The 26,195-nt window shown below is 43.6% G+C and overlaps 1 protein-coding gene across 4 annotated transcripts in view; it reads right to left on the reverse strand.

The window, feature by feature from the left end:
• Nucleotides 1–26,195, reverse strand: part of SH3KBP1 (SH3 domain containing kinase binding protein 1) — a 311,729-nt gene that overhangs the window by 18,830 nt on the left and 266,704 nt on the right. For all 4 annotated transcript variants that reach the window (XM_012784660.3, XM_012784664.3, XM_012784665.3 and 1 more), the window contains one exon: nucleotides 13,347–13,432. In XM_012784660.3, coding sequence (XP_012640114.1) covers nucleotides 13,347–13,432 — 86 coding nt within the window. The remainder of the gene's footprint in view (nucleotides 1–13,346; nucleotides 13,433–26,195) is intronic.

Consider the following 26,195-nt stretch of genomic DNA (forward strand, 5'->3'; position numbering starts at 1 on the left):
AGGCAGGGAAGAAGCTGTGACTTTTCTTTGTTTTCCCAGGCCTAACATTATCCCTGGCTTGCAGTGAGTGTTCAATAAATTATCATTGAATAAATTAACAAACGACCTTTCGGGGCTTCGGTTTTTCCACCAGAAAGAATGAGAGGATTATCTGAGCCATGAGCTTCACAAGATTTTTTATAAATGACAGTATGTTAAAACCCTTTCAAATAATGCAAGTAGAATTTTGTTTTCCTGTACTATTAATGGAGTTGTGGGATGTGGGAACAGGGATCCAAGAGCAAGGCTAGGAATCCTCCCCACTTCCTTTTTTTTTTAAAAGATTTAAGATGAGAAAATCCTATAGCGGTGGGGAACCTGTAGCCTTAAGGCCACATGCGGCTTTCTAGGTCCTTAAGTGCAGCCTTTTGACTGAATCCAAATTTTGCAGAACAAATCCTCTTATTAAAAGGGGTGCAGCAGAGAAAGATGAAGCTTTTCTTGCCTCCTTTGCTGCTTAAAAAAGAACAATCTTGAAATCAGATGGCCGCAGACTCCCCACCCCTGCAGAGGCCACAGGTATCTCCTCTGCAATGAAGAAGTATCACAAGGCTGTCTGGACAGAAGGAGGAGATCTCATTCCACACACCAGTCATTTGACTCGTGTGGAAAATCTGTACAAAGATGGGCCCATTGTCAGGGCTCAAGTTAGCTGAGTTACCAGCTGAAAAGTTAGTGATGATTCAATTCTACAGGAAAATAAGGCTTCCAAAGTGTGTAAGGACGTAGCAGGTTAGCTCTTGTGTTTTCATTTATAATCCAGGTGTGAAGTTTGCAAGACACAAGCTGCCGAGAGTAAACAAGTTTTGAGCTACTGTTTTGAACCCCATGCACGGCCACTCGACTACTACACACGTCACACGCACACTCACTCATTGCATCGGCAAAAAACTCCATGCTGCATGGGCACTACCCTATTCCACAAAGACAGAGGTGGAGGGTCAGAGGTTAGACAACTTGCTCAAGGTCACTACCAAGAAGTGACAGGGCCCATGCAGATTCACATCCATGCGATTCTTTCTGCTCCGAAAGGCTAGACAGATAGCAGAAATACTTGACCACACTTCTCATTCAACTGATTAAGAATTCTGAGAATTGTTCTCCAATAAAAACAAGAAAAGATACTAGCAAACGTAATTTTCTTTTGTGAAGAAATCACTCTGTACTCTGATAACAAACTGCTTTTTTTCTATTTTGTTCAAATAGGCAGAAAAAGAGGCTGGCTTTTTAAAAAGAAATCTCCAGCAAGAAATGTAAGGTATTAGGCAATTTAAGAGAGAATGTTTGGCTAGTTGGTACAAAGTAACTTTTACATCAAAACGTGTAGCTCAAGGATAAGAGAGGGAGAGATAGTTTGTTTGCTCATTCATTCAATCAAACATTATCTACTGCATGCCAGGCACAGCAATAGTTTTGAAAATGAAAGTACAATCACTCTATATCAGCACTGTCCAATATAATTGGCTGTGATGATGGAGTCTTCTATATCGGTACTACCCAATATGGTAGCCATTAGCCCCACATGGCTATAGAGTGCATGGAATATGGGTAAGTGCATCTATTTAAATTAAATTTCAATAGTCACATGTGGCTAGTGGCAGCAAAGACTGTATATCATGACCCTGCATCTTGGTATTTCTTCTCATTTATGCTTAGTCCATTCATCCAGTGACTATTTACCGAGCATGCACTACGTACGAGCCAGGCGCTGGGCTAAGCAAAGGGGGATTCAGAGGTGGAAAAATAGTCACATTCCTTGGCCATGTGGAGCTTAAAACCCACTGAGACAGACTTTTATACGCATAATTACAATTTCTGCTAGTTACTATGAAAGAAAGGGAAAAGATAAAATTAGCAATGACAGCATGGGGACCTAATCTGGATGAGGGTAAGTGGTCAGGAAGGAAGGGTCACATCTTACTGAACTCCAGCATAAAGGCGAGGTCATGATTCACTTGGATTGATGACAAGCAATGTTAAATGGGGGAGGGGGGTGGCTTTACACATTTATATTCTTTTAAAAATTGCTCACTACAGGCCCAAATTTGCTATTCAAAATGATTTAACAAATAAATAATATATTTCTCTATTGGAAACAGTAGTTATGCTATTATCCATAGGAATATAATTTGGCACAACCTTTCTGTAATGCTATTTGGCAATACCTATTACAAAATGTAAATGTGTACCCCTTCAGATGATGGCTACTACTTCTAGAAATTCATCTATAGAAATGTTTGTATAAGTATAAAATCATATGAGGCCAGTGGTTTTTAGACTGTTTTGTACTTTAAATGATTTTTGAAACCCATGTATATCTCTTCACACATCTTAAGTTGAAATCTAAAATTTTACATAAAATTTTAGTCACAAAGGATATAATTTTTGCTATATTCAAAATATTGATATTTTAAAATATAACTTACATAGCTTTCTTAAACATATTCGGTATATATTTGAATACTACAGCAATTTTAACAAGAACCATTATTCATTTCAAAATATCCTAAGATTTTAATAATTGGAAATTTTATATCCTTTTCCTCCTTGAATTCATATTTTCATCATCTATTAAATCTTATTCTAATGTAATGTGCTTTTAAGTCTTTTGTAATTACTTTATCATCTTTTTCCATTATAAAAACCATGTATAAAAATTGAAATTTAAGATTTTTCTTTCCTGAAATCATAAGGCTCTAAGTGTAAAAATTATTTCTTCTGAGTTATCATTACAATTATTAGTACACAAATGACCAAAACATATGTATACACACATGCCACACATTTTGATAAATATTTTTAAAGCATGAAAATATAGAATTTTAATGGGCTTTCCTCCTAAACACTTTGTGTGTGTGGATTATTACTTAATACCAGAAACAGTATCAACTCTATTCCTCTGTTTCATTTAAGAGATGTAAGTGCCAAGAAACTTTGTTTGCTTAAATTAGAAGTAATAATAGATGGGAATGGAAAGAGTGATCAATGTCACTCAATTCTTAGAACTCCCTGCAAATTATATACCAAAAATGAGACAGTGATCTAGCATCATCAAGAATTTTTTTAAAATAATCTGTCAACAAACAACCCAGTGGGTACTCCTTCAATTTAATTGGAAGCAAAGAATTAGAAACCAAATGATTTGAAAATGGAACTTGCAACCTAAAACTTGCAGAGTGAGGATTCAAATCCAAATGCACGTGTCTGAGAACCCATGGTTTATCTGACATACTATATACCTTCCTTAGACTCTGTGGAACTACCTTGCCTCTATGTCAGGGTTTGCTCTAGGAACTCAAACTTATTTAGGATGGCAAACACCCTATCCTTTTACATTTCTCTGTAAGAATTTGGGTTTAAAAAAATAAAAGGGAATGCATAATTTTAAAACCTTTATTGAAAGTTATGCTCATAACCCCTTAACAATTACTTAAACTTGCATACGGCCAGAAAATCATTTATAAGAAAAATCATTAACCAAAGAAAACCTTAGATTAGACCTTAGAAAGGGCCAAATGATCAATTAGATTAAAGGAACTAACAGAACTAAAGAAACTAAAAAGACAAATGAAAGAATAATCTGCTTAATTTTAAAGAGGATTCAGAGGCTACCAAGAGAGCAGTTTTCTCAGTGTCCAGAAAACTCAGCTAAAAGAAATGGATAGAGTCAAAGAAACATAGACTGCGAGGCTAGGCTAGGTTCTTTATGGTCATTTCATCCAAGTCCCTGGTTTAATGAAGAAAACCCAAAATCCAAAAAGGTACAGTGATATGTCCGATGTCCTGCTTCAGCAAGATGGGCAGCCACAAAGAGGAAATGTTCCCTTTTGGAGAGCAAGATCTATGGGTCATTTCATCTTATCAAATTGCACTTTACTTAGATATGCTCGTCTGCCACTCAGAATACAAAATTTTAATGCACATGTGAAACAATAATATTCTAATGTCCAGAATTACACGGAAGCCAAAATTATACTGACTACAAAACTGGAAGAGAAAAGACCTCCTGCCCTGAAGCTCAGCATACTTTTTACCATACTGGGAGGGACAGGAGCCTCCTGAGCTTCTAGAAGGAGCTGGTAGGCTCCTTTCACCAGCCTTAGTAACTAGATGAACTAGTTCTCATTTGTCAAATTCAGGGGAAGGAAGAGGACTGAGGTCATAAGGATTTAACGTGCCCTTAAAAATCTGACATTCCGTGATGATTTTTTTTTTAATTATAAGCTATTTTATCTGTATCAAAAAAGAAAAAGTCAATCTGCCAATTGTACATCTCTGGACAGTGAGTTTTCATCTGAGCTCCTGCTTCAATACCTGGCTCTCTCTGGGGCCTTTTGCTTGCACCCAATGTTTCTCCTCTCCCTCTTCCTTCCATCTCTGCAGATGCAAGGTGGACCTGTGGTTTTCAAAAGCTGCCCCAAGAACTGGCATGCATCCAATGCCAGTTATTGCCAATCCATAGGCACTGAGAAAAAGGTCAACACTGTGAGTTTCCCATTAAGCTAAATTTGTTATTATACCCTTTCTAATAGGAGAAGGCATTTGTTTTTAAAAATGTGCTTAATTAGTAACATACAAAATCAACAATCCCCCAAATGAAAAGCCTTTAAATTTTTTTTTGTTTTTGATAAATGAGTCTGTGAAATTCCAGAGTATGAACCTCAGGGAGAGCTGACTCGGCCTGGGGAGGTGAAGAGGGTGTCACCGTAGGTTACTGCAAAGGAAAGAGGCTTCTTTGGCTGTAAATCAGGGCACCCTGTCAACCTCCACTGCATCCTTACCCTGCCCCCACCAGATCCAAGGACCCTTTAATGGGACCCACCAACCTCACTCCCCAACTGCTAATCACGTTTCTCATTTAATGTATCAAAGTTAGCAGGCCACTAACCTTGACCAAGGTATCCAGACCATGACTTTAGTCCATGGCTAAAGAAGAATTTTGACGATTTACTTAATAAAGTGATAAATAAATAACATACTTAATAAAGTATAGCTTGTCCATAATGCTTTTAGTATGAGGGGTGCCTGAGCACGATTTTCTGGCAAGGCTGCATATCCCTGTGGATATTTGCGAGTAAAACGGAAGCCATAACGGGCTCTGCCAATCCATGAGCCCACAGCCAGGGGGTGGAGGGAGGGGGCATCCCAAGCCAAATTAGTACCACATGTAATCTGAGAGCTGAACGTCACCTGTTCCCTTCTTGCTCCACATTCATTTGCAGCTCAGAGATTTCTGTTGAGTACACTGTGGGTGTAGCAAAGGTTACTACGTACCTCTCTTTGCTGTGTGCAGACTACTTTGGATACAATGGGTGTACCTCCAGATTTGTATTCTCAAGGCTAAAACTGGTCTGTCTCAGAAAGGAGCTCGAGTACTCAAGCCATTGGGCTGGATGAAGAATGGGAGGGCCTTGTCCACAGACAGGTGACCAAAATACTAGGGAAGGACACACTATTTCTGCACACAGGTGAGCTTCTGGGATTGGCTGCAAGTCCACACAGCTACCAGGTACTGTGACCCTCTTCAAGCCAAGAGCCATCTGAACTGATTAATGTACCCTACACCCCTAAATGTCCCTCTGCCCCCTCAGTTATTCTCATTGCAGGCTGACGGGTTAGGACACTTGGGCAGGATGGAACTGTTCATGCCAAACACTATCTGCATGATATTTGTGTTTTGGAATAATTCACACCACCAAATGCAGCACTCCAATGAGGTTATGCAACATTTGTCATCATCTCCCCACTACGATTGTGCTTCTACAGTAATCACAAGGCTTTTCCTACTGACACTTTCAATGTTTATTGCGTTAACATTCATCGGAAGTGGTGGGGTAAAAGATGTCCATGCAACTCCTCAAAACTAAGCACAAACCCAGCCACTGTGATGGACTGCCCTGTGAGCCCCTCAGTTCCGGTGAAGACCAACACCCCTAACTGTGAAGATCTGTAAGTGGAGACACTCAGTTGACATCCAGGATCAGGACCTTCAAGGGGACAAGAAGGATGAGGTCTCAACATGGGCCCATCTCCTGCAAGACTGGAAGATGACTTTCAAAACGAGCTCTGGTTGCCAGGTTGGCCCTGTGTATTCAGCAGCACGCCTATGCCGTGAGCCCAGAGGGAACCAGGGCAGGGCTCAAGGGTGATGCAGGGAGAGGGCCAGCCACAGAAGCTGTTCTGAATTAACTGAGCCTCTGTAAGTACACGGAGGGAACCAAACACTCTCACAGGACTGCCTGGGTTAATGACCAATCAATCAGAAGTGCAACCCGGTTCCCTTCCTTCATGTAAAGCATTTGACTCTCAGCACAATCTCTTTTGCTTTTTATTGTCACACTTGAGAAATGCATAGTGCATCTCAGCTACTCCTGATATAAATTTAAGTTTGATCATGACTTGTGTCCCTGAATAGGAGCCAGAGCTGTATACATCCACACACGCGTGCCTCACCTATCACATGCAAACTTGACTGAGGAACAATAGTAACTGCATCTTCTGTTCCTTGGCATGGTAACATCAACCATGTCCCTGAACCCAAAGGCCATGTCTAAAGGTTGCTGGTACGGAGACAATTTCTGTAGGAGCCGGCCATGGCTCTTGAATGAAAGTTCTCATGACTGAGGAACTAACCCTGAGAGAGCTGGGAGGTACGTTGTTCACACACATGCTCGGCCAGTAGTCTATCTGGAACATTCCAAATGTCACTCATGGTTTTTTTTTTTTTTTTTTTTTTACAACAGGCAGGACACAGTATATCTTGTCCTGTTGAACCTGAGAAATTGCTCAACAACCTGACATGCTGCAAGGACCAATAACTGGCTCTCTAGTTCCAAAAGGGGAAGTTTAAAATACCTATTTAAAAAAGAGGACAGAAAAACCAACAGCCTAAAGCCAGGGCATCTGAGTCTTTCCTTAAAATCTGTCCAAGAACTCCCTAGAAATGATTTCGGATAGTAAAGAGTAGAAATTGCAAAATAGGGTAACAAAAATTTTGTGTTAATGGTCATTAAATTGCTTTAAATATATACATATACCCTGTATAGCCTTACTATCCAGAGTTCAGATTAAGAATTTAGTATTGATCACATTTCATGTTTGTTATCCTTTTATTTAATACACATTTAAACATTGGGTTTTAGATCTTTGGTGAATATCTAATCCCAAATACAACACTCCTTCTATGTGAAATCAGACTGGAATGGTATCATTTGACTTGTTAAGCCTGAGGAAGATCTCTCTCTTAAAGGTCATGGCTATGTCCTTGGTTGATGTTTAAATTGATTACTTCAGATAGATTTTCTTTTTTGCATATGAAGTCTGGTTTCCAGAAGCTCTGAAATTATTTTCAAACTGGGTTTTATAGAGATTCTCAGGAAATGAGACAGGCTACTCCAGGGAGCACAAGGCTGCACTTGAGGAAGACGCCTGTCCTCCGCTCAGCTGCTCCCAACTTACCATTGCATTCTTGACACAGATTGGGCTCTCTTGACCTCGGTGCTATTGCCATCTGGGGCTGGGTCATTCTTTGTTGTTTGTGGGGGCTTCTTGTGCAGTGTAGGATGTTTAGCAGCATCCCTGGCCTCTACACACTAGATACCAGTAGCATCCCTACCGCCACACCCATGGTGTGACAACCAAAAATGTCTCCAAGCATCCAAATGTCCCCCGGAGCGAGCAGTTGAGAACCACTGATATCAACCCACCGCATGTATTCAAAGTTCAGGCTTATGAGTCAGGGAGACCTGGGTTCAAGTCCTACCCTGCTTCTTATGCCAATAACCTTGCCCAAGTTACCTGGCTTGCTTTATTCCCTGTTCCTTCTCTGTAAAAACATGAGTCATCATACCTCCCTCACAAGGCTGTTGATGATGAGAAAAAAATAGACAAAACATCTAGTAGGTAGCTAGTGAATATCAGTTCCTTCTTCCCTTCCCCCACTGCTATCATGTCAACCCTAGAAACTCGGGACCACAGGAGAGGAGAGATGAAGGGGATTATCTGTCCTCCATTGTATTGGAGGAATGATTCTAACACTAGGATACATACACGTAGCTACAGCCCTCAGAAGCAGCTATCTGCACATCTTACCTCACAGAGGAATCAAAGATTATAAAGCCATGTTCTACCCCCAAATATGCTTAGAAGATACTCCTAAGCCTTTCAAACACTTTGGGATTATTCTATCACCCAGCAGCTGTAATCAGGTAATCAGCTAAAATCAATGTCTAGGTGGGTCTCAATTTAAGAAAACTATGTAAAACGATACACATATTTAACACCCTAAGGGGATTTATTTACATTACCAAATGATTCCTCTGCAAGCCTTTAGAGAGCTTTCTTAACACACCTAAAACATAATTCCTATTTATGAGTTGGTTTACAGCCAACTCATAAATACCAACACAGTGGTTATTATTCTAAATAATCATAACTATTTTATAAAATGTAGATTAGTGATATGCATATCTTGTAGATTAGTGATATACATATCTTTTTTACCACTGGGACCTCAATGTGAGTGTTTAGAAAATTTCAATTAGCTCCTTTTTTCTTTTTAACAGCTTGACTGAGGCATAATTTATAGACCATAAAATTCACCCATTTTACTGTACAACGTAATAATTTTTAGGAAATTTATAGGGTTGTGCAACCATCACCATGATCCAGTTTGAGAACCTTTTCAGCACCCCAAATCAATTGCCTCTTAATAGCATTCCTAGGGTACAGGGAAGTACTTTTACATTTCCTGGTCCAACTGAACTAGGCTCCCTATAGGCATCTATGAGAGATCTGAGGACCAGCTGAAGTTAGCCTGCATATCTGCTAAATCCATTCTACCTTCCAAGTCTGTTGACTTTAAAATGAGCAACACTTGACCCCCAAATTGACTACAGTATGAGGTGTGCTTTGTGGGTCAAGCTGAAAATACAGAGGAGAAATCTTCACCTTCCTTAAGTAAAGAGGGAAGAGGTAGTGTCCATACAAAGAGATGGAAGTGGGAAAAGTTTGAGATTTGGATAGAATGGAAAAAAAAAATAGTTCAAACAAAGATGCTAAGCAACAGAAGAGGAACAAGAAAGCCTTTCTCGAAGTCAATTAGTTGAAACCAGGCTGTTTAGTTCACAGGCTGCTTCTCCTCTGGAGGCCTGTTGCTATGCTTTAGTAGGAAAGGAACTGAAAATCTCAGTGGTATTGAAGCTTAACAATAAATCCTGCCATACAGTGGGAAGTCCAATATATGGCATGATCAAAGTAAATGTTATGGCACTTGACTTCACCACCAATAATCTCCCATTCAGTCAGAACAGAGATCCTTCCATCAGCAAGAGAAAACTGGACAATTTAATTTTCATTTCTATTCATGCATAAGTCTTGTGTTGGAGTTCATTCATGTTTTCTATTATGTTACTTGAAATATGGCTGCATAGTTTGATACAAACAATATCTCAAACTGACATCAACAACTTAGTTTTGGACCAATTGATTTCATTCTAAATTATCGTTGGCTGACAGATGCTGGTAGCTGCCCACACGAGATCTGAAAAAGCCATGTTCTCTAATTTAATATTATAATAATTTTAAATTATAGCTTTATTAAGAGAAAACACAGATTTATTTATAGCTAACACTGATGGTTTCTAATGGCTTTCAGGGTTGTATTATGCTATTCACTGCAGCCCACATTTGGACAGCTTCAATTATCTGAATCACTATGAAAACATTCTGGTACAAAGAATTTCCTCATTTGATTCAAAGCAATGAACAAACGCTACAAAAGCAGCCCCTGAGGAAAGCCACCTCCATACCCCCATGATGTCCTTTTCTCCTTGACCAACATACCTACAAAGAACATTTCTGCCTAAAGACATTGTGCTTAAAATCCTCTCCTACCTTGGCCTCTGTGATGTTGCAAATCCTGCTTTTCTCTTAAATGTGGGCTTTGTGGGGGGTTTGGTCTTAGCTCTAGGTTCTTCTTTGCTTTTTCTTGTGGTAAGAACTTTATCTTCCTGACCCAACTATCATTTCTAAGCAAACAGCAACACTGACATTGAATAATAAGCACTTCTATATTTTTACAGCCCACCGAGCGATTTAATATGATTCTGGAAGACAAGGTGAAGAAGTTGATAGAAATCTTAGTATTCTTTATAGATAAGGAAAGCTGAAGTTCAGAGAGTCTCTTTAAGCTATAGAGGGCCACCCAGCCAGCAAGCAGCAGATTCAGCACTCAAACCCAGGTGTGCGGAGGCCGATCCTGCCTTCTCCTCTCCCACCTCCAGGAGGCCCCTAACCCCTATCATCCTCCACCCCTGCCAGTCTCTCGAAGCTCGGCCCTCCACCTCCCACCTCCATCCAACACCTACACGGCACATCCGGTCAAATCTCAAAGCCAACATGCTTAACTAAATTCACAATGTTTCCCCTCAAACCAGCTCCTCCTCCCGACATGCTCATTTCCACCCATGTCATTTGTTCCCCAGTAACCTGACCCTAAAATCTCATGACTAACAAATCATTCTCTCCTCCTCACTCCCAAATCCAACCTGTTACCAAGGCCTGGCAGTAATTCTCCCATGTTGCTGCTTCCGCCATCCATCCCTTCTTACCCAGTCCTTTTGTGAGCAGCTTAATTCTGGCTCTCTCTACCTCTCACCCTGACTATCAAATAACCTGACTCCTTGACACTCATCTTTCCTTTATCTGATTGGTTTCACAAAGCTCTGTCAGTTATTATCTGAATTTTTAGACCTGATCATGCCACTTTGCTGTCAATCATCAACAGTTCCCACTGCTTACAGAATAAATTATAAATCCATCCCCCTCAAACTCAATCCGGTCCCTACTATATTTCCAGGGTAACCCCCTTCCTATGCAGCACAAACCCTCCACTGGAGCCAGGCTGGTCGCCACTCCCCATGTGATTTCCCTGCTCACCTCCAGCCTGCAAAGCAAATCCAACTTTAAGGTATAGATAAATCCATCCCCCTTCATGGAACCTGTCCCAATACCCTGGGCCTGAGGGAACACCCTCTCCTCTGATCAGCATTACTTCCCACCACTCAGTTGTCATGTATACAGACCTTCAGTGTCATCTCACTTTTCATTTGCCTTCTTAGAAGCCCACGCAGATCCAAAGCCCCTGGAAGGCAGGGCCTGTGTGGGGGGCCTTGGTGTCTATGCAGCCTTACCTTTGAGTAGTACGGTACTCACGTATTTATTGGTTGATTACATGGCTGCCAATCGTCATTTCTTACAATGCAAATAATGCACACTTGAGAAGTTACAGTCTTCTGGGATTAATGTCTTCATGGCAAAGTGAGAGAGAACCAAACCTCAGCATCATCTTTCTGGGCTCCCAAAATACATAGAACTAGTGCTTAGTTTCCACAGTATGAAAAGCTTCTGTAAACTAACCTGTCCCCATCAACACCCTCAACATTTCCAAACTAGCTTGTTGGGCTGAAAAACAAGTGATTCATATTTTGGCAATAGCCACCTGGGACATCTCCAGACCCAAAGAAAGCAAGGGCCAAAGGTCAATGCTCTTAACAAGCAAGACAGATGGCCCTATGTATTCTGGAGGAGGGAGAACACCTCCTTTCCTGTGTGAGGCCTGCATGACCTTCACCAACACCTCGCCAACCAGTCACCCTGGCTCAAAATAGGGCCCAGGTATCAAACCGCAGTGGCAGAACCAGAACTCAATCAGGCTCATTCTGATGATGACTTTTCATTCACAGCTGATCAACGCTTTGCCCCTCCCTGCCCTTCACGCAGATCGAAAGCTACAGCAGGCCGAGGCTTCTGCTATTACTGCACCAGCTCAAGCTGTCAGGTTATACTTCCTGACTGGGCTTCTCAAAGGCTGACTGAGGATGGAAACCAGCTTCTGGAAACAGGGCAAATGCTTTTGATATTTACAATCACAATCGCACATCCCACCCTCAGCCTTCGGAAGACCAGACCAGAGCCTGCAGGTTTGCAGTTGCAAAGACACAACTTTATTAGCAGGTTCAGAAGGAAACAGCACCCGAACCGAGGAGTATGCTCATGTTGGGAGCCTGAGGGTTCCCATAAAGCCTGCCAACTGTCGCACATGTGTTTCTAAAGTTGAGTGGCCAATGTAGATGCCACTGGAAATCTATCTTGCATGTCAAACTGATCCCTGACAGTGGTTGCCAGAGGTTAGGAAAGAGGGTGGGCAGGAGGGAGGTGGGTGTGGTTACAAAACAGCAACACGAGGGATCCCAGTGGTGATGGAAATGTTCTGTATCTTGACCTTAGTGGTGGACACACAAACCTACACGTGTGATAAAACTGCATAGAACACACACACACACACACACACAAGTACAAGTAAAACTGGGGAAACCTGAATAAGACTGGGGGATTGTCTCAATGTTAATATTCTGGTGGTGATATTATACCAGAGTTCTGTAAGACATTGCCACTGGGGGAAAACTGGGTAAAGGGTACATGGATCTCTCCATATTATTTCTTACAACTGCATGTGAATCTACAATGATCTCAAAATAAAAAGTTTCACTAAAACAAGGTAAATTCCAAAACAGGCCTCTACATGATGTAGAATATGATAGAGAATGCTAACTTAGGACTTCCATAGGTATAGATAAAAGATGTAAAGCTAAAAAAAAAAATATTAGTCCCTGAGTCTGGACTTCCTAAAGGGCTGTCACCCAGGTCAGACCACCAGTGGCCTCAATCAGCACACACATGGCCTCACAGTCACCAACGCGCACCTCCAAAAAGACCTCGGACTTTGCTTTCCCCAGAGACATTTTAGCCTCTTCCGGTTTATCACATGCTGGTATCCTGGCCTTGGGAAAACTCACTCTCATTCTAAACTAAGTGGCAATTAGCACATCAAACCTCATTTTAAACTCAAAGTCCAAACACTTAGTGCTGCATCTACAATGAACCCTTGCCAGTCTTCATTTGCACCTGTTCACCTTTTTATACCAAATACACAAATCACTGAAAAATATGAACATAAAGACTAATACCTACTTTTATTAAAAAAAAGGCTTGCTCAGCTTTTCCTTAGACCTTGCAAAGAATTTCCCCTAAGGCCAGGGAGGGTATAGATTTCTGGCGTTCTGATTTAACATGAAAGCGGCATCGCTTCCCTTCTTTACAAAACTTCCACACCTGAAAGCCAAGCCAGGGCTGTCAGCCTTGCATTGCAATGGTTACTTCTCATCACACTGCCTGAAGGGGCAAGCCGGGCTCTGCAGTTCTTTTCTAACTCTGCAAAGAGAAGCGAGAACGCTGTCTTTACTCACCGATGTCATTGCTGCGGTCCGAGAGATCCTTGTCCAGGATGCTGGATAGCGAACTGCCCGCCAAGTCAATCTTTGGACCGTCACCCCTATATTAAAAACACAAGTCCAGACATTTAACAATTGGTGCTTGTCCTTGTCATTCTGTCACCTTTCTTGCTGCACACACATTAAGGATTATGCTGCGTGTGGGGTGGGTGGCACTGTCGCCTGTGAGGGAGCCAGAGAGCCAACAAGCCGTCCAGCCACATGGGCCGGAGTGTAAACCAGCTGACAGACTGGATGTGCCCCTCTCCAGCACACATTGTCAAAGATGGCTATTTTAATAATAACCACTCGCCAATGCACCTCCAGCCACGAAGCCTCCTGCTGGGTACACAGGGTGCGACGTGGGGCCTGCCCCTGTCCTATGGCCAAATAAGCACCGGCAAACGATAACTGGGAGCTTTCCTTTTAAGGAACGAGGAATGTAGCCAATGCTGCTTGTCAAAGGTCAGCTACTTTTAACCTTGAGAAGAGAGTTTGCTGGCCTGGGCTGAGGCATCAGGCAGGCTGTTGACAGGCACAAGGTGTCGAGTTGAGATCTGGCAGCCTGAAAGCTGGCGCCGGGGCATAGGCTTGTAAAATTAGATGGCTCCTGGGTGGGTGCCCCATGCCCATCAGGACATGAGTGACTTCCCTCTGTATCTGGGCTACAATCACCTCTTTGGGACAAGAACAGGCCTTCAAGACAAGAGAAACACAGACTCCTTGTGCATGAGCAGAAGGTTCCTCCAACTTCCCCCAAAAGGCAGTCCTTTGGGCCCCTTTTTGGGGGTGAGCTGTAAACAAGATTATCCAAGTGCTTGCCCATAAAATGAGAGGATGAAGCTGCTCCCAGCAGTTGCTCCCAGCAAAGCAACAGAAATAGTCCATCTCAACGCTCCTGAAGGTCACCAATGGCTGGAAGTTGAAGTATACAGGCAGCAGTAACAAACACTTGTCTATACCTATTGCACTGAGGGGGATTAAGAGGCATTACCTGCTCTGGAAGGGCTCATGGTCTAAATGGGAGAGACAGACAGACAGACAACCGCAGGTCTGCATGGCACAGACTATAGTATGGAAGATGCAAGTGTTCCAGAGTCCCATGGGAAGAAAAGGACAGGCTTAGGCAGGGGATCTGCATGACGGAGGGTGAGGGACATGCAGAGGAGGTGGCGTTACAGTTGGGCCTTGGAGGAAAAGGGAGAGAGGACCAGTCCGTAAGAGGCGTGCTTGAGCAGAGAACCAAGTGTGGGTTAGAGCGCCAGTGGGCCAGGTTCCCAGGGCCAAAGCCTGAAGTCCCCAGAGAGAAGCAAGGTGAGAAAGGCTGGAAGGTTGACCAAGGCCAGACTGCTAGGCTGGGTGCTGCAGGGTTCGGTTTGTCTTGGAGGTAACGGGGATAGAGGGACAATTGCAGCAGGAGACCTATAAACGGGGAGGTGAGGGAGGGTGGTGTGGGTGAACTCCAAACGAGGCAGCTGACAGGGTGGACTCCTGGGTTTCTCACTCAAGAAGGGGTAGTGGTGGGGGTATCCTTGTCACGGTGGAGAAGGATCAATGGAAAGAGGTGAGTCCCTCCCCCTGCCCCGCCCAGTTCCCAAGCAGACAACACTGCCTCTTAACCACAAGCACCCTCAACCAGAGCCTAAACAGAAGTGAGAATCCCAGGAACGAGGCCAGGTCCAACAGCTTGGCCTCCACTACAAGAAAATACAGCTCCCAGCCTGGCCTGTGAGTATGCATTATGAGACTTGCTGGGCCTTTGAGAGCCGGGTTGAAACAGAAGCTCAGGTAGAGTATGAATTCCTGTATTTGGAAACGGAAAGCAGCCTGCACTTCAAAGAAGAGCCTTTATTTCCAGCCTCACCCCAACTTCCTAAGGCTGTGGGATCCCCCAGGCCAGGTTTCCATAGCAGACTCTCTCCCTACCACCCACAGGGCCATTGCCTTAGACATAGCCCAAGCCAACAGGAATGGCAGGATACAAGACATTTATCTCAAAAACATTTTATTGTCGGGAGCCCCAGCATCCACTCATTTGAAGGTAATCTTCTGAATAAAATGTTTTCAGAAATGCAGAGGCCGGGCCCCATGGCTCACGCCTGTAATCCTAGCACTCTGGGAGGCTGAGGCGGGAGGATTGCTCAAGGTCAGGAGTTCGAAACCAGCCTGAGCAAGAGCCAGACCCCATCTCCACTAAAAATAGAAACAAGTTAATTGGCCAACTAAAAATATATAGAGAAAAAATTAGCCGGGCATGGTGGCGCATGCCTGTAGTCCCAGCTACTCGGAAGCTGAGACAGGAGGATCGCTTGAGCCCAGGAGTTTGAGGCTGCTGTGAGCTAGGCTGACACCACGGCACTCTAGCGTGGGCAAGAGAGTGAGACTCTCTCTTTCTCTCTCTCTCAAAAAAAATGCAGAATTATTAGTAGAAAAGCAATTTCATTTTTAAAAGTCTTCCTTTCCCCAGATACAAAGAAGTAGTTCTTGAGGGCCCTTAAATATCATTATTTGGTATCCAGGGAGCCTGAAACATCTGGCACTGTCATCCTACAAACTAACAGCTGAACTCAAGTTATACTCACAGCCAGACAGTCCTGTCCTTTTTGGAATACACCAAAGACTAAAACTTATAAGAACATGTGTCCTGCCTAGGACAGAGGCCACCCAGGCAGGCAGTGAATCTGGTGAAGTGCGCTAGACTTTTTTTTTTTTTTTCTGGTCAAGGGTGGAAGATGGCTTGAGACAACACCCTGGTGGGCAGCCAGGGAGAAAGTCGGAGGCACTGTGGGTGGGGGGGAGGAGTTTTGCTCATGAGTTAATCACGTGCATCTCAGAACAACTCAGCTGCTTCTGAACATGTGGCTTATTTATATATTTTGGTAACTGTCAATCTTGGAGCTGCTATTTCCCTCTGTGATGTGACAGCTGGAAGCTTCCAAGTCAAATGTGAGCCCACCTTGAGGGACCACAGAGGACTCTATTGTGCATTACTGTGCTCATTTCATCTGGGGCTTTATTAGTTTTCTACCCTTACTTTCCTTTTATTGTCACTCTCAACTATTCTTTCATTGTATTTTTGTTTGTTTTTCTTTGGGGTATAAATTATTGTTTTTAATTGACAAATAATTACATATATTCATAAGACACAATGTAATGTTTTGATAGATGTATACATGGTGGAATGATCAAATCAGGCTAATTAGCATATCCATTGGCTCAAACATTTATTTCTTTGTAATAGAAAATCCGCTCTTTTAGCTGGTTTGAAATACACATTATTAATTATAGTCACCATGCTGTGCAATAGACTGGGAACTTACTCCCTTTGTCTAGCTGAAACTTTGTACTCTTTGACCAATATCTCCCCTTGCCATCCACCCAGCCCCTTGTAACCGCCATTTTACTCTCCACTCCTATGAGTTCAACTATTTTAGATTCCACATATGAGATCATATGGTATTTGTCTCTCTGTGCCTGGCTTATCTCACTTAAAATAATGTATATTTTTTAAAGTTATCTCAAATCCTTTGTGGAATGGTTGGTGCAGGGTAAAAGTAAGTAATTCTTAAGAATAGAATATATATCAATAGCATTTAAAATGCTCCTATGCTTTGAATTAGTTCTGTTAGTCTATGTTAAAGAAATAGTCTGAAATACCCAAACGGGTTTTGTGCATCAATGTGTTTATTATCAGTGTTATTTGTAATGAAGAAAAACTGAAAAGAACTGGAATCTTTCATAAATAGGAGAACAGTTGAATAAACTATGATATTTGATGGACTTTTACATAGCTATTAAAACGATCAAATGACACTCTACAAAGAAGACACCTGCACTGGAATGTTTATAGCAGCACAATTCACAATTGCAAAGCTGTGGAAACAACCCAAGTGCCCATCAATTCACGAGTGGATTAATAAAATGTGGTATATGTATACCATGGAGTACTATTCAGCTTTAAGAAACAATGGTGATCTAGCACCTCTTGTATTTTCCTGGATAGAGCTGGAACACATTCTACTAAGTGAAGTATCCCAAGAATGGAAAAACAAGCACCACATGTACTCACCAGCAAGTTGGTATTAACTGATCAACACCTAAGTGGACATATAGGAATAACATTTATCAGGTGTCGGACAGGTGGGAGGGGGGAGGAGGGGATGGGTATATACAACCACAATGAGTAAGATGTGCAACGTCTAGGGGATGGTCACGCTTGAAGCTCTGACTCAAGGGGGCAGGGGGGCATGGGCAATATATGTAACCCTAACATTTGTAACCCCAGAATATGCTGAAATAAAAAAAATAAAATAAAAAAACCTGATCTTTATAAATGGCTTATACTAACAAGAATGAATGCCTATGTTACAATGGTAAGGGACAAACTCAGGTTAAAAATGACACACACAGCAATGCACATACACCCATGTGCCCTCCTGACATATTAGGAAGGGGAATTTTTTTTTGTTAAGACTAGAAGAATATTTACAGTGGTTATTCCTGGGTAGTCTGATAGGTGATTTCTACCACCCAACTCAGCGCCTGGTACATGGAAAGGGCTCAAAAAACATCTGTAGAATTCGTGAACATTTGCCAAATTTTCTGAAATGGGAATGCATTAGGTATTTGTACAATAAATACGGTTTTACCCCCCAAGACAAAGTTGTATGATGTTCAGAGCAATCACACCTATGTAAAATTGGTGGAAAACAAACCAAATCATACACAGGAAAAAGATGAGCAAGAAATAGTCTCAAAATGTTAACAGTAGTTGTCTCTAGGATAAGACTACAGGTGAATTTTCCCTTCCTTTTAAAGGTTATTTTTATAGTGACTGGAGGCTCATACAATTCAGGCAGCTCATGTTCTCCCTCCGGTCTCTTTAACAATATCATCAAAGTAAAAGGTGAGACTGCCTGGTCCCTGCCCTACAAACTCTCCTTTAAGAATCACACCATCATTCATTCATTCACTCATTCATTCATTTATTCATAAATAAATAAATAAAAGAATCACACCGACCATAGGTGCCCCATGAGGTCATCTTACCTGGGAACCACTCAGGGTGTGTGTGGAGTTACTGAATTGTAGATTTAGAAGTCTAGGCCAGGTGTGCTATACCTAACCCTGCTGTTCACCACCTGTGTGACCTCAGCCAGGCTGCTTAACCTCTCTGGAAGTTGGGTGCTTGAACAGGGTCACCTCTAAGGGGCCTTCCAGAGCTCTCATTCTATGCTTTCAACATTAGAGAAATGTTGCACCCTGAGGTGGGGTTGGGGGATAGGGGTGGTCCTGTGAGTTGTGGGCAAATTCTGGGATATTTCATCATCTCCTTTGCCTCTAAATCTTCGTGTCTCTGTTAGTGTTTGGAATGCCCTCCCTTCCCATTCTACTTGAGCAAATGTAACTCACCCTTTAGTGCTCAGAGATCCACCTCTCTTCCTCTCATGTCATGCAACACACCTTTCTACCCCAACCATTATCCAAGCATGTCATATTTATATATGTATCTAGTGACCTTCTCCACTTATTCTTCAGAATAGGATTTTGTCGTTTCTTTCCTCCTAATACAAGGTTTTATACATGTAGGTATGTCAAAAAAATTTTTGTTTAACTCAATGAATAAGCAAACATCGTGATTTGTCTGGGTCTCATACACCTTAGGAAATAACCTGTGGATAAGTTATATTCTTGATTCCATTTCTAACCTCCTGCCTTAGTCCATTCTGGCTGCTATAACAAAATCCCATAGACTGGGTGGCTTATAAATAACAGACTTTTTTCCTCACAGTTCTGGAGGTTGGGAAGTCCAAGGTCAAAGTGCCAGCAGATTCTGTGTCTGGTGAGTACCTGCTTCCTGGTTCACAGATGGTGCCTTCTCACTGTGTCCTCACATGGTGGAAGGGTGTGGGGTCTCTTTTATAAGGACACTAATCCCATTTGTGAGGGGTTTGCCCCCATGACCTAATCACCTTTCACAGGGTTTATCTTCTAGTCTATCACCTTGGTGGTAATTTGGGCGGGGGTGAGGGGGGACATAAACGTTCAGACCATAGTACCTCCATCTTCAAGGCATTTCTCACACTTGAGTAATATGTCAACACTTTTTAAACAAAAAATAATTTCTTGCAGATCCCCAAGTATATATCTGTTATTGGCTGAATTGTGTCCCCCCCAAATTCATATGTAGAAGCCCTAACCCCTAGTACCTCAAAATGTAACTGTATTTGAAGAGGCCTTTTAGAGGTGATTAAGTTAAAATGAGGCCATTAGGGTGGGCCTTAATCCAATCTGGTGTTCTCAGAAGAAATCTGGACAGAGACACCAGGAGTTTGCATGCACAGAGGAAGGACCACATGAAGACACAGTGAGAACGTGGCATCTGCACACAAAGGAGAGAGACCCCAAAAGAAACCAACTTGCTGATACTTGATCTTGGACTTTTAGCCTCCATAACTGTGGGGAAATAAATTTCTGTTGTTTAAGCCACCTGGTCTGTGGTGTTTTGTTATGGTAGCCCGAGAAGACTAATATTAACACAACATCCCTGTTTAAAAAATCCCAAGAAACTAAAAACATTCCATGACCATGGCTAACAATGGAAAACTATTGCTACAAGGGCATTTTTGTCTTTACAACTGTCAACATTATAAAGAATATCATACAAATGAAAACCAAAGGTGCAAATTGCTTGTAGCTACTAGAGGCTCTAGCCCCAATGTTGGAAGCACTGTTCTAATGGCACTGGATAAAAGGAAAAAACTATTATGCTCCAAGTTGGCCAAGATGGCCCCCCCTCAAGTGGCATTTAGTGTGACCTGGGGTGAACTCTCACCAGGGAGCAGTTCTGACTCAGGGGAGTGTTTCACATCTCTGGGATTTGCCTGCAGGTGCTGTACAGATGGTCTGATGCTCTGAACCATGAGGGACCACCCTGGAGAAATAGGAACTAGTCATCCCCGAGTGACTTCTCCCCAGACTCTGAAGCACCAGCCACATTCTGACAGGAAGGAGATTGGGATCCCTCCCATCTCTCTGACTGAGCCCTCATCCCTCACGCCAAGAGCCAGACACGGGCTTAAGTTGGAATGATCTTTTACACGGGGCCAGAACTGAGCCTATTTTGAAAACACAGTAGGTGTAGTTTAAAAAAGGTTTTGATCCTTCCAAGTAGGGAAGCTGCAGCTGGTGTTTTGACAGTGTTCAGACTGTGGGTGTGTAAGCATTTTATAATGTCTATTTGTAAATGCCTTTCACTGTATTTATAGACTCTTACAACAATTCTAATGAATATCGGTTCTGAAAAATACCAGAGTTTCTGCAATTCTGTGAAGCACATGTCTGGAGCAGCTGACGCCCAATGAGGATGCAGCTCCCAGTGGTCCCCGTTCTCCTCGGTCTGCCCAACACGTGGGTACCATTTTGGCAAAAAGGATGTCATTGAACTCGAAGAAAAAGCAAAAAGCCCATCCTTTTGTAACTTATAATCTACTGCAAGTGTTTTTGTCTGGTGAGTTTCTATGCCCACCGCTGTTAACTACAAGGAGAACATACTGGAAGGCAGGCAGGATCACCATATAGCCAAAGACATCAGAACAAGGTTTCCCTTATTTCTGATTTTTAAATCAAAATAATGCTATTTTCCTATATTTTCCTTAGCAGTTTTCATTATGGGCGCTTAAAACACTTGGCTTGCATAGGCAACCAGCAGCTAAGAGTCGCCTCGCTTTACTGGACCAGGAACCTAAATCACAGAGAAGGGACTGACAAGCCCAAGGATCCCAGCAGGTCTAAGTAGAACCTAAGATCTCATAGAAATAACAGCAGCAGCTACTGTTTACAGAATGCTTACCACATGCCAGGCACTAGAAAAAGCGCCCTTCGTGCATTAAGTAGTCAATCCTCACAACTACCTATCCAGGTATCTACTGTGTCCCATTGCCCCTCAGTGAAGGGCTTGTCTCTGCTGCTGGGAACGCCATCAACAAGAAGCCTCCAGCTGCAGGCTCCTTCAGGGACATTCTCAGCTGCAGAGAGGCTCCTCAGCCTAGGCACTCCCTTTTCCAGGGTGGCCCACACCCCACATTATAAAAGTCTTGGCCATTTCTGCCCAACATGGGAAGACTCAGGCCATTTTAGCTCCAAAGCTCCCAGTGGATTTTGCTGAGGCTTTTTGAGCCAGTATCACAACTTCTCCCTCTGCCCATACCTGCTTCCCTCCCCCCTCCACGGGTATCTAACGCTAAAACATATCTTCATACTAAATGCTGGCTCAGAATCTGATTCCTGGAGATCCCCGCCTGGGACAACTTTATTTTCATTATATAAATAAGGAAACTGAGACTTAATGAGATTAAGTCACTTGCAGAGAAAAGGTCAGAAAAGTAGTAAAGTAGCTGGGTCTAGATTTGAGCCTATTAAGTCCAACTCAGAGCCCAAGTTCTTGGCCCCTTCTCAAATCTGCTTTCCTCAGCTTCCTGGTCTTCCAGCTTGGAAGTCATCGAGGATGCCAGGAAGCCCGTGTCACCCCGGCTCACTGTCAGCTCAGTAAATTGCCTTTGCTCCTTGAGTTTAAAAGTACTAGTAACAAACAAAAGTCATGCACTTGTGCCATCCAGAGGGACCTGCTCTTCCCATTTAGACCCAGGACAGAAGGTGAGGCTTGTGCACAGACGGAACTGCTGAAGAGGCACCGTGTGCATCCCTTGAGAACATGAACTCAGCCAGTGGCATGGCCCAATTTAGCCCGAGCTGGGACAGTTAAGCCAAGGCATGTGGCATGGACGAGGTGATGAAGTGCTCAGGAAGCCAATGCAAGCAAATAAATAAATAAATTAGCAGTGGCACTAACAGCAGCAATAAAAAGCCACCCCAAAGAGCCCACCAACCTCCTGCAGGTAAGTAGGGATGGAGGGAGAAAGAACAAATCCACCAATTCCTACTGAACAAAAGATTCCAAGTATATAGGGTGACTCTTTTTTGGCACTTTTCCCCCAAAAGGATATACTATCATAATGCACATGTTTGGGTTTAATTGCCTAAAATTTTTTATTGGGGGGGGGATGGGAATAAAAGGAAAGGGAAAAGAAAAGAAATAGAAAAGCCCCATTGCCCACGCTCTGAAAACCACCAAGGCACACACTGTGCATCCTCTATTTTCCACCACTTTTTTCGTCCTACCCGGGAGTTGTCAACTCATGATGACAGACATCAAATGCATAGATCCTGGAGAAACCCCTTGAATTACCCTGTATTCTTTTTTTCTCCAATCTGCAACCTTATCACCCCTTTCTAACATAAAACTGCTATGTCTCATTGCTCACTTCTGTAACTCCCACCCAGTCATGCACCTGCAGATGTGAGGCTGAGGCCGAGGCCAAGGCCAAGGCCAGAGAGCGCGCCCTCCCTGCTCTCCTGCCTGCCCACGTGTAACAACGCAGCCTTCAGCTCTGACTGCTAAAGCTGGGTAGAGATTACCCAGCTCAAGCCCCCATTTTATTACAGACAAGGGTCCTGTGCTCTGAGGGCGGGAGTGATATACTCAAGGCCACACAGCTGATTGGTGGCAGAGCTGGAACCAGATGGAAGGTTCCTGATGCCAAGCCAGTCCAATCTTTTCCCACCACATTTGGGATGGTGATAATAAAAATGAGCATCCATATGCACATATTTTATGCGCCAAGAGATTTTCTCTCAAATCAACAACTACAAGAGGGCTCCGCCCGCCTGTGAAGATCAGGGATGTGAACGCGAAGCTAGTTCTTCTGAAGCGTTCTGCCCCGGGTGGATGCTCCTGCCCACGGGGGCTGCATCCTTCCATCAGGAAAGGACAAAACTGGATCACCAGCAACTCAAGTTTCACTCACTATGAGATGGAGGGCAAGAGGAACCTCCTTCCCCTTTCCTAGAATACAGATCCAAAGGCCCTGCCGATACCTGTGGAGTCCTTCCATACCCACCTGGTGGCCAACAATGTCCTAGGAACCATAGGCACTTTCGGACTGTGAAAGTCGTCCCATGTAAATGTGGGACCACCTGAGTGGGACCAGGGGTGCGAGCAGCAGGAACCAGAGTGGTTTGCCTGGCAGCTCTCCCCTTGCGTCTCGTGTCCTTGTCCGGATGAGCACAAACAAGCTTGGCTATTTATAGACGGTGAAGACAACATTGGAAGGTGACGGGACATTGCTCACTCAATTCCCCTCCAAATTTCTGTCCTTCGTGCAGACTCTGCAAGTTTATCTGGAAACAGGCCTCCCTCCAGAGCCCATCCAGGGTACGACAAGCCCTGTGACCTTGTAAGGCAAAGGATGATGATATTGTAGACCTCATCTGCAAACCTACAGTTTGGCATCTCCAAGAGGTGCAAGGGGGTTTCCAAGATGCTGAGGCCAACTCTTCGGCAGTGCCTGGAGGAGGGAGAACTCATCATCGTGCAATTGTGAGAAAAGTTTGTGGGGCGCCACGTGGAGGAAGAGTACTCGAACCAATAGCACATGGAGAAAGCATTATAGAAACCCACGAGGAGGATGCGTGTGTGAGGTGTTGAAACGTCCTAGTGTTTCACTGCCTGGTTCCTGCCATCAGCGGCAGGAAAATCAATGTGGCTCAGTCTGGGCCGAGGCTAAATCCCATCACTATGATTGGTTCTTGCTGCAGCAAATAAAATTCATCCTACGTGTGGGTGGAAAGAGAGGAGATTATATATACAAATGAAATGAGGTCAGCAAATAATGCAGACGTCCCTAAAATATGACACGGTGCTGTCCCCTGTGCCTTATGGGATTCCTACGCTCCATGAGTCAACTGCCCTCCCTCAGTTCTCAGCCTTCCCTGAGTCCTGACTCTGGTGCTGCATTTGGGGGGCTGTTCATGCTCCTACCTCCTACCCAGTGGCCTCCCCACGTGCTGTCTGAGGATGTCCACATTTCCACTCTAGTGGGGCTCCAGAGTATGACCTGCTTGCCACTATGTGAGAACCCCTCTCCCAGCGAGGTCACAGATGCAGTGAGTGCCTCTCAAGCTGCCAGGCAATGAGCTAGGTGCAGAGTGGCTTGTTTCAATACACCATACCTAAGCCGGGTGGGCCTCACTGTGTGCCATTTCGCAGAGGAGGAAGCAGACTTAGGGAGCTGAGCACCTTGCCCAAGGTCACAGGGCATTTAAGAAGAGAGGTCGGCCGCGGTGGCTCATGCCTGTAATCCTAGCACTCTGGGAGGCCGAGGTGGGAGGATTGCTTGAGCTCAGGAGTTTGAGACCAGATTGAGCAAGAGCAAGACCTCGTGTCTACTATAAATAGAAAGAAATTAGCCAAACAACTAAAAATAGAAAAAATTAGCTGGGCATGGTGGCACATGCCTATAGTCCCAGCTACCTGGGAGGCTGAGGCAGGAGGATCCCTTGAACCCAGGAGTTTGAGGTTGCTGTGAGCCAGGCTGATGCCATGGCACTCTAGCCCAGGCAACAGAGTGAGACTCTGTCTCAAAAAAAAAAAAAAAAAAAAAAAAAAAAGGAAGAGAGAAAAGGTCTCGATCCTGGTACACCTGGTCCCAAAGCCCAAATAAGCAGCAATAAGGCAGGCACCATGTCTGGTCTGGTTACCATAGTTAACTACTACCTAGGTGAGGGCCCTGGCCGAATGTAGATGCTTGATAAATATCTGAAATGAATCTCTCTTCTTCTCTCTCACAGATCTCTTCTCATCACTGAATCCATATGTAGCACCCAATTTCCATCTTCTCTCCATAGCCAATTTTTCCCAAGACAAATCCACCCTTGCTTGGCCACTTGCCCATTCTGTCTTCACCTCACCCCAGATCTGTCTTCCTGCCCCAAATTATTTCATAGAAATTGCTTGACTCGGATTATCAAGGGCCAACTAATGACCAGAGCCAGTGTGTCCCTGGCTCTCCTTATGGCAGCAGTTGTCCCAGTGTGGTCCCCCGATTGCCAGCAGCTGCATCACTGGGAGCTCAGGAGAAATGCAAATTCTTGCGCCTTAACCCAGACCAACAGAATCAAAAACTTGGAGCAGCATAAATCTGTGTTTTGACAAGCCTTCCTCCACCCCTAAGAGGGGTCCCAACATACTATCTGAGGATGTCCACATTTCCACTAGCCCAGATGCAGTGACAGAGTCAGGACTCAGGGAGGGCCAGGGTGATTCTGACGCACACCCAAGCGTGAGAACCACTGATCAGTAGTTGCTCCACGCTGCCTTCTTCCAGCTTCCTTAACATCACGTTCCTCCTACTCTCTGATGACTCCCAATCCTTCTTCGATGCTGTAAATAGCAATTTTTCCTGCACTTGCCTCTCTTTCTCTCCTCCTCCTCTTCTCCCTAATCTCCCAGAGTGATTAAATCCACTCCATGTTTGTAACCAACCATGTATGAGCCAATGACACCCACCTCTGTAATTCCTAGCCAAGACCTCTCTCCTGAATTCTCCAAGGACATGCCTTTCTCCTGACTTGCAGAAAAGAAGGGAAACATTCAAAAATCACACAAGGTATCACTAGGACTCTTTGAAAAGAAAATTAGAACACCCGAGTAATCCAAACTCAAAATGACGGTCTAAGCATCCAAGGACACAGTTTACCTGCTGATTTAGGGAACACTTGCATGTACTCACTAGCTAGCTTTCTCTTCTTCTTTTTTGATTAATTGATTGACTGGTTTACGCCTAATAAGAGCAAAGAGGTATTTTACAATGCTTTCTTTTGGTAGGCATGGAGGCTGTACACCTCACTGAGTAATCAGTACCTGGAAGCTTATTTCCTGTTAAATTGCAACCCCGGGGTCTTAAGCCAGGATGCCTCAGTAAATCT

The sequence above is a fragment of the Microcebus murinus genome, chromosome X, assembly GCF_040939455.1.
Source record: "Microcebus murinus isolate Inina chromosome X, M.murinus_Inina_mat1.0, whole genome shotgun sequence".
NCBI lineage: Eukaryota > Metazoa > Chordata > Mammalia > Primates > Cheirogaleidae > Microcebus > Microcebus murinus.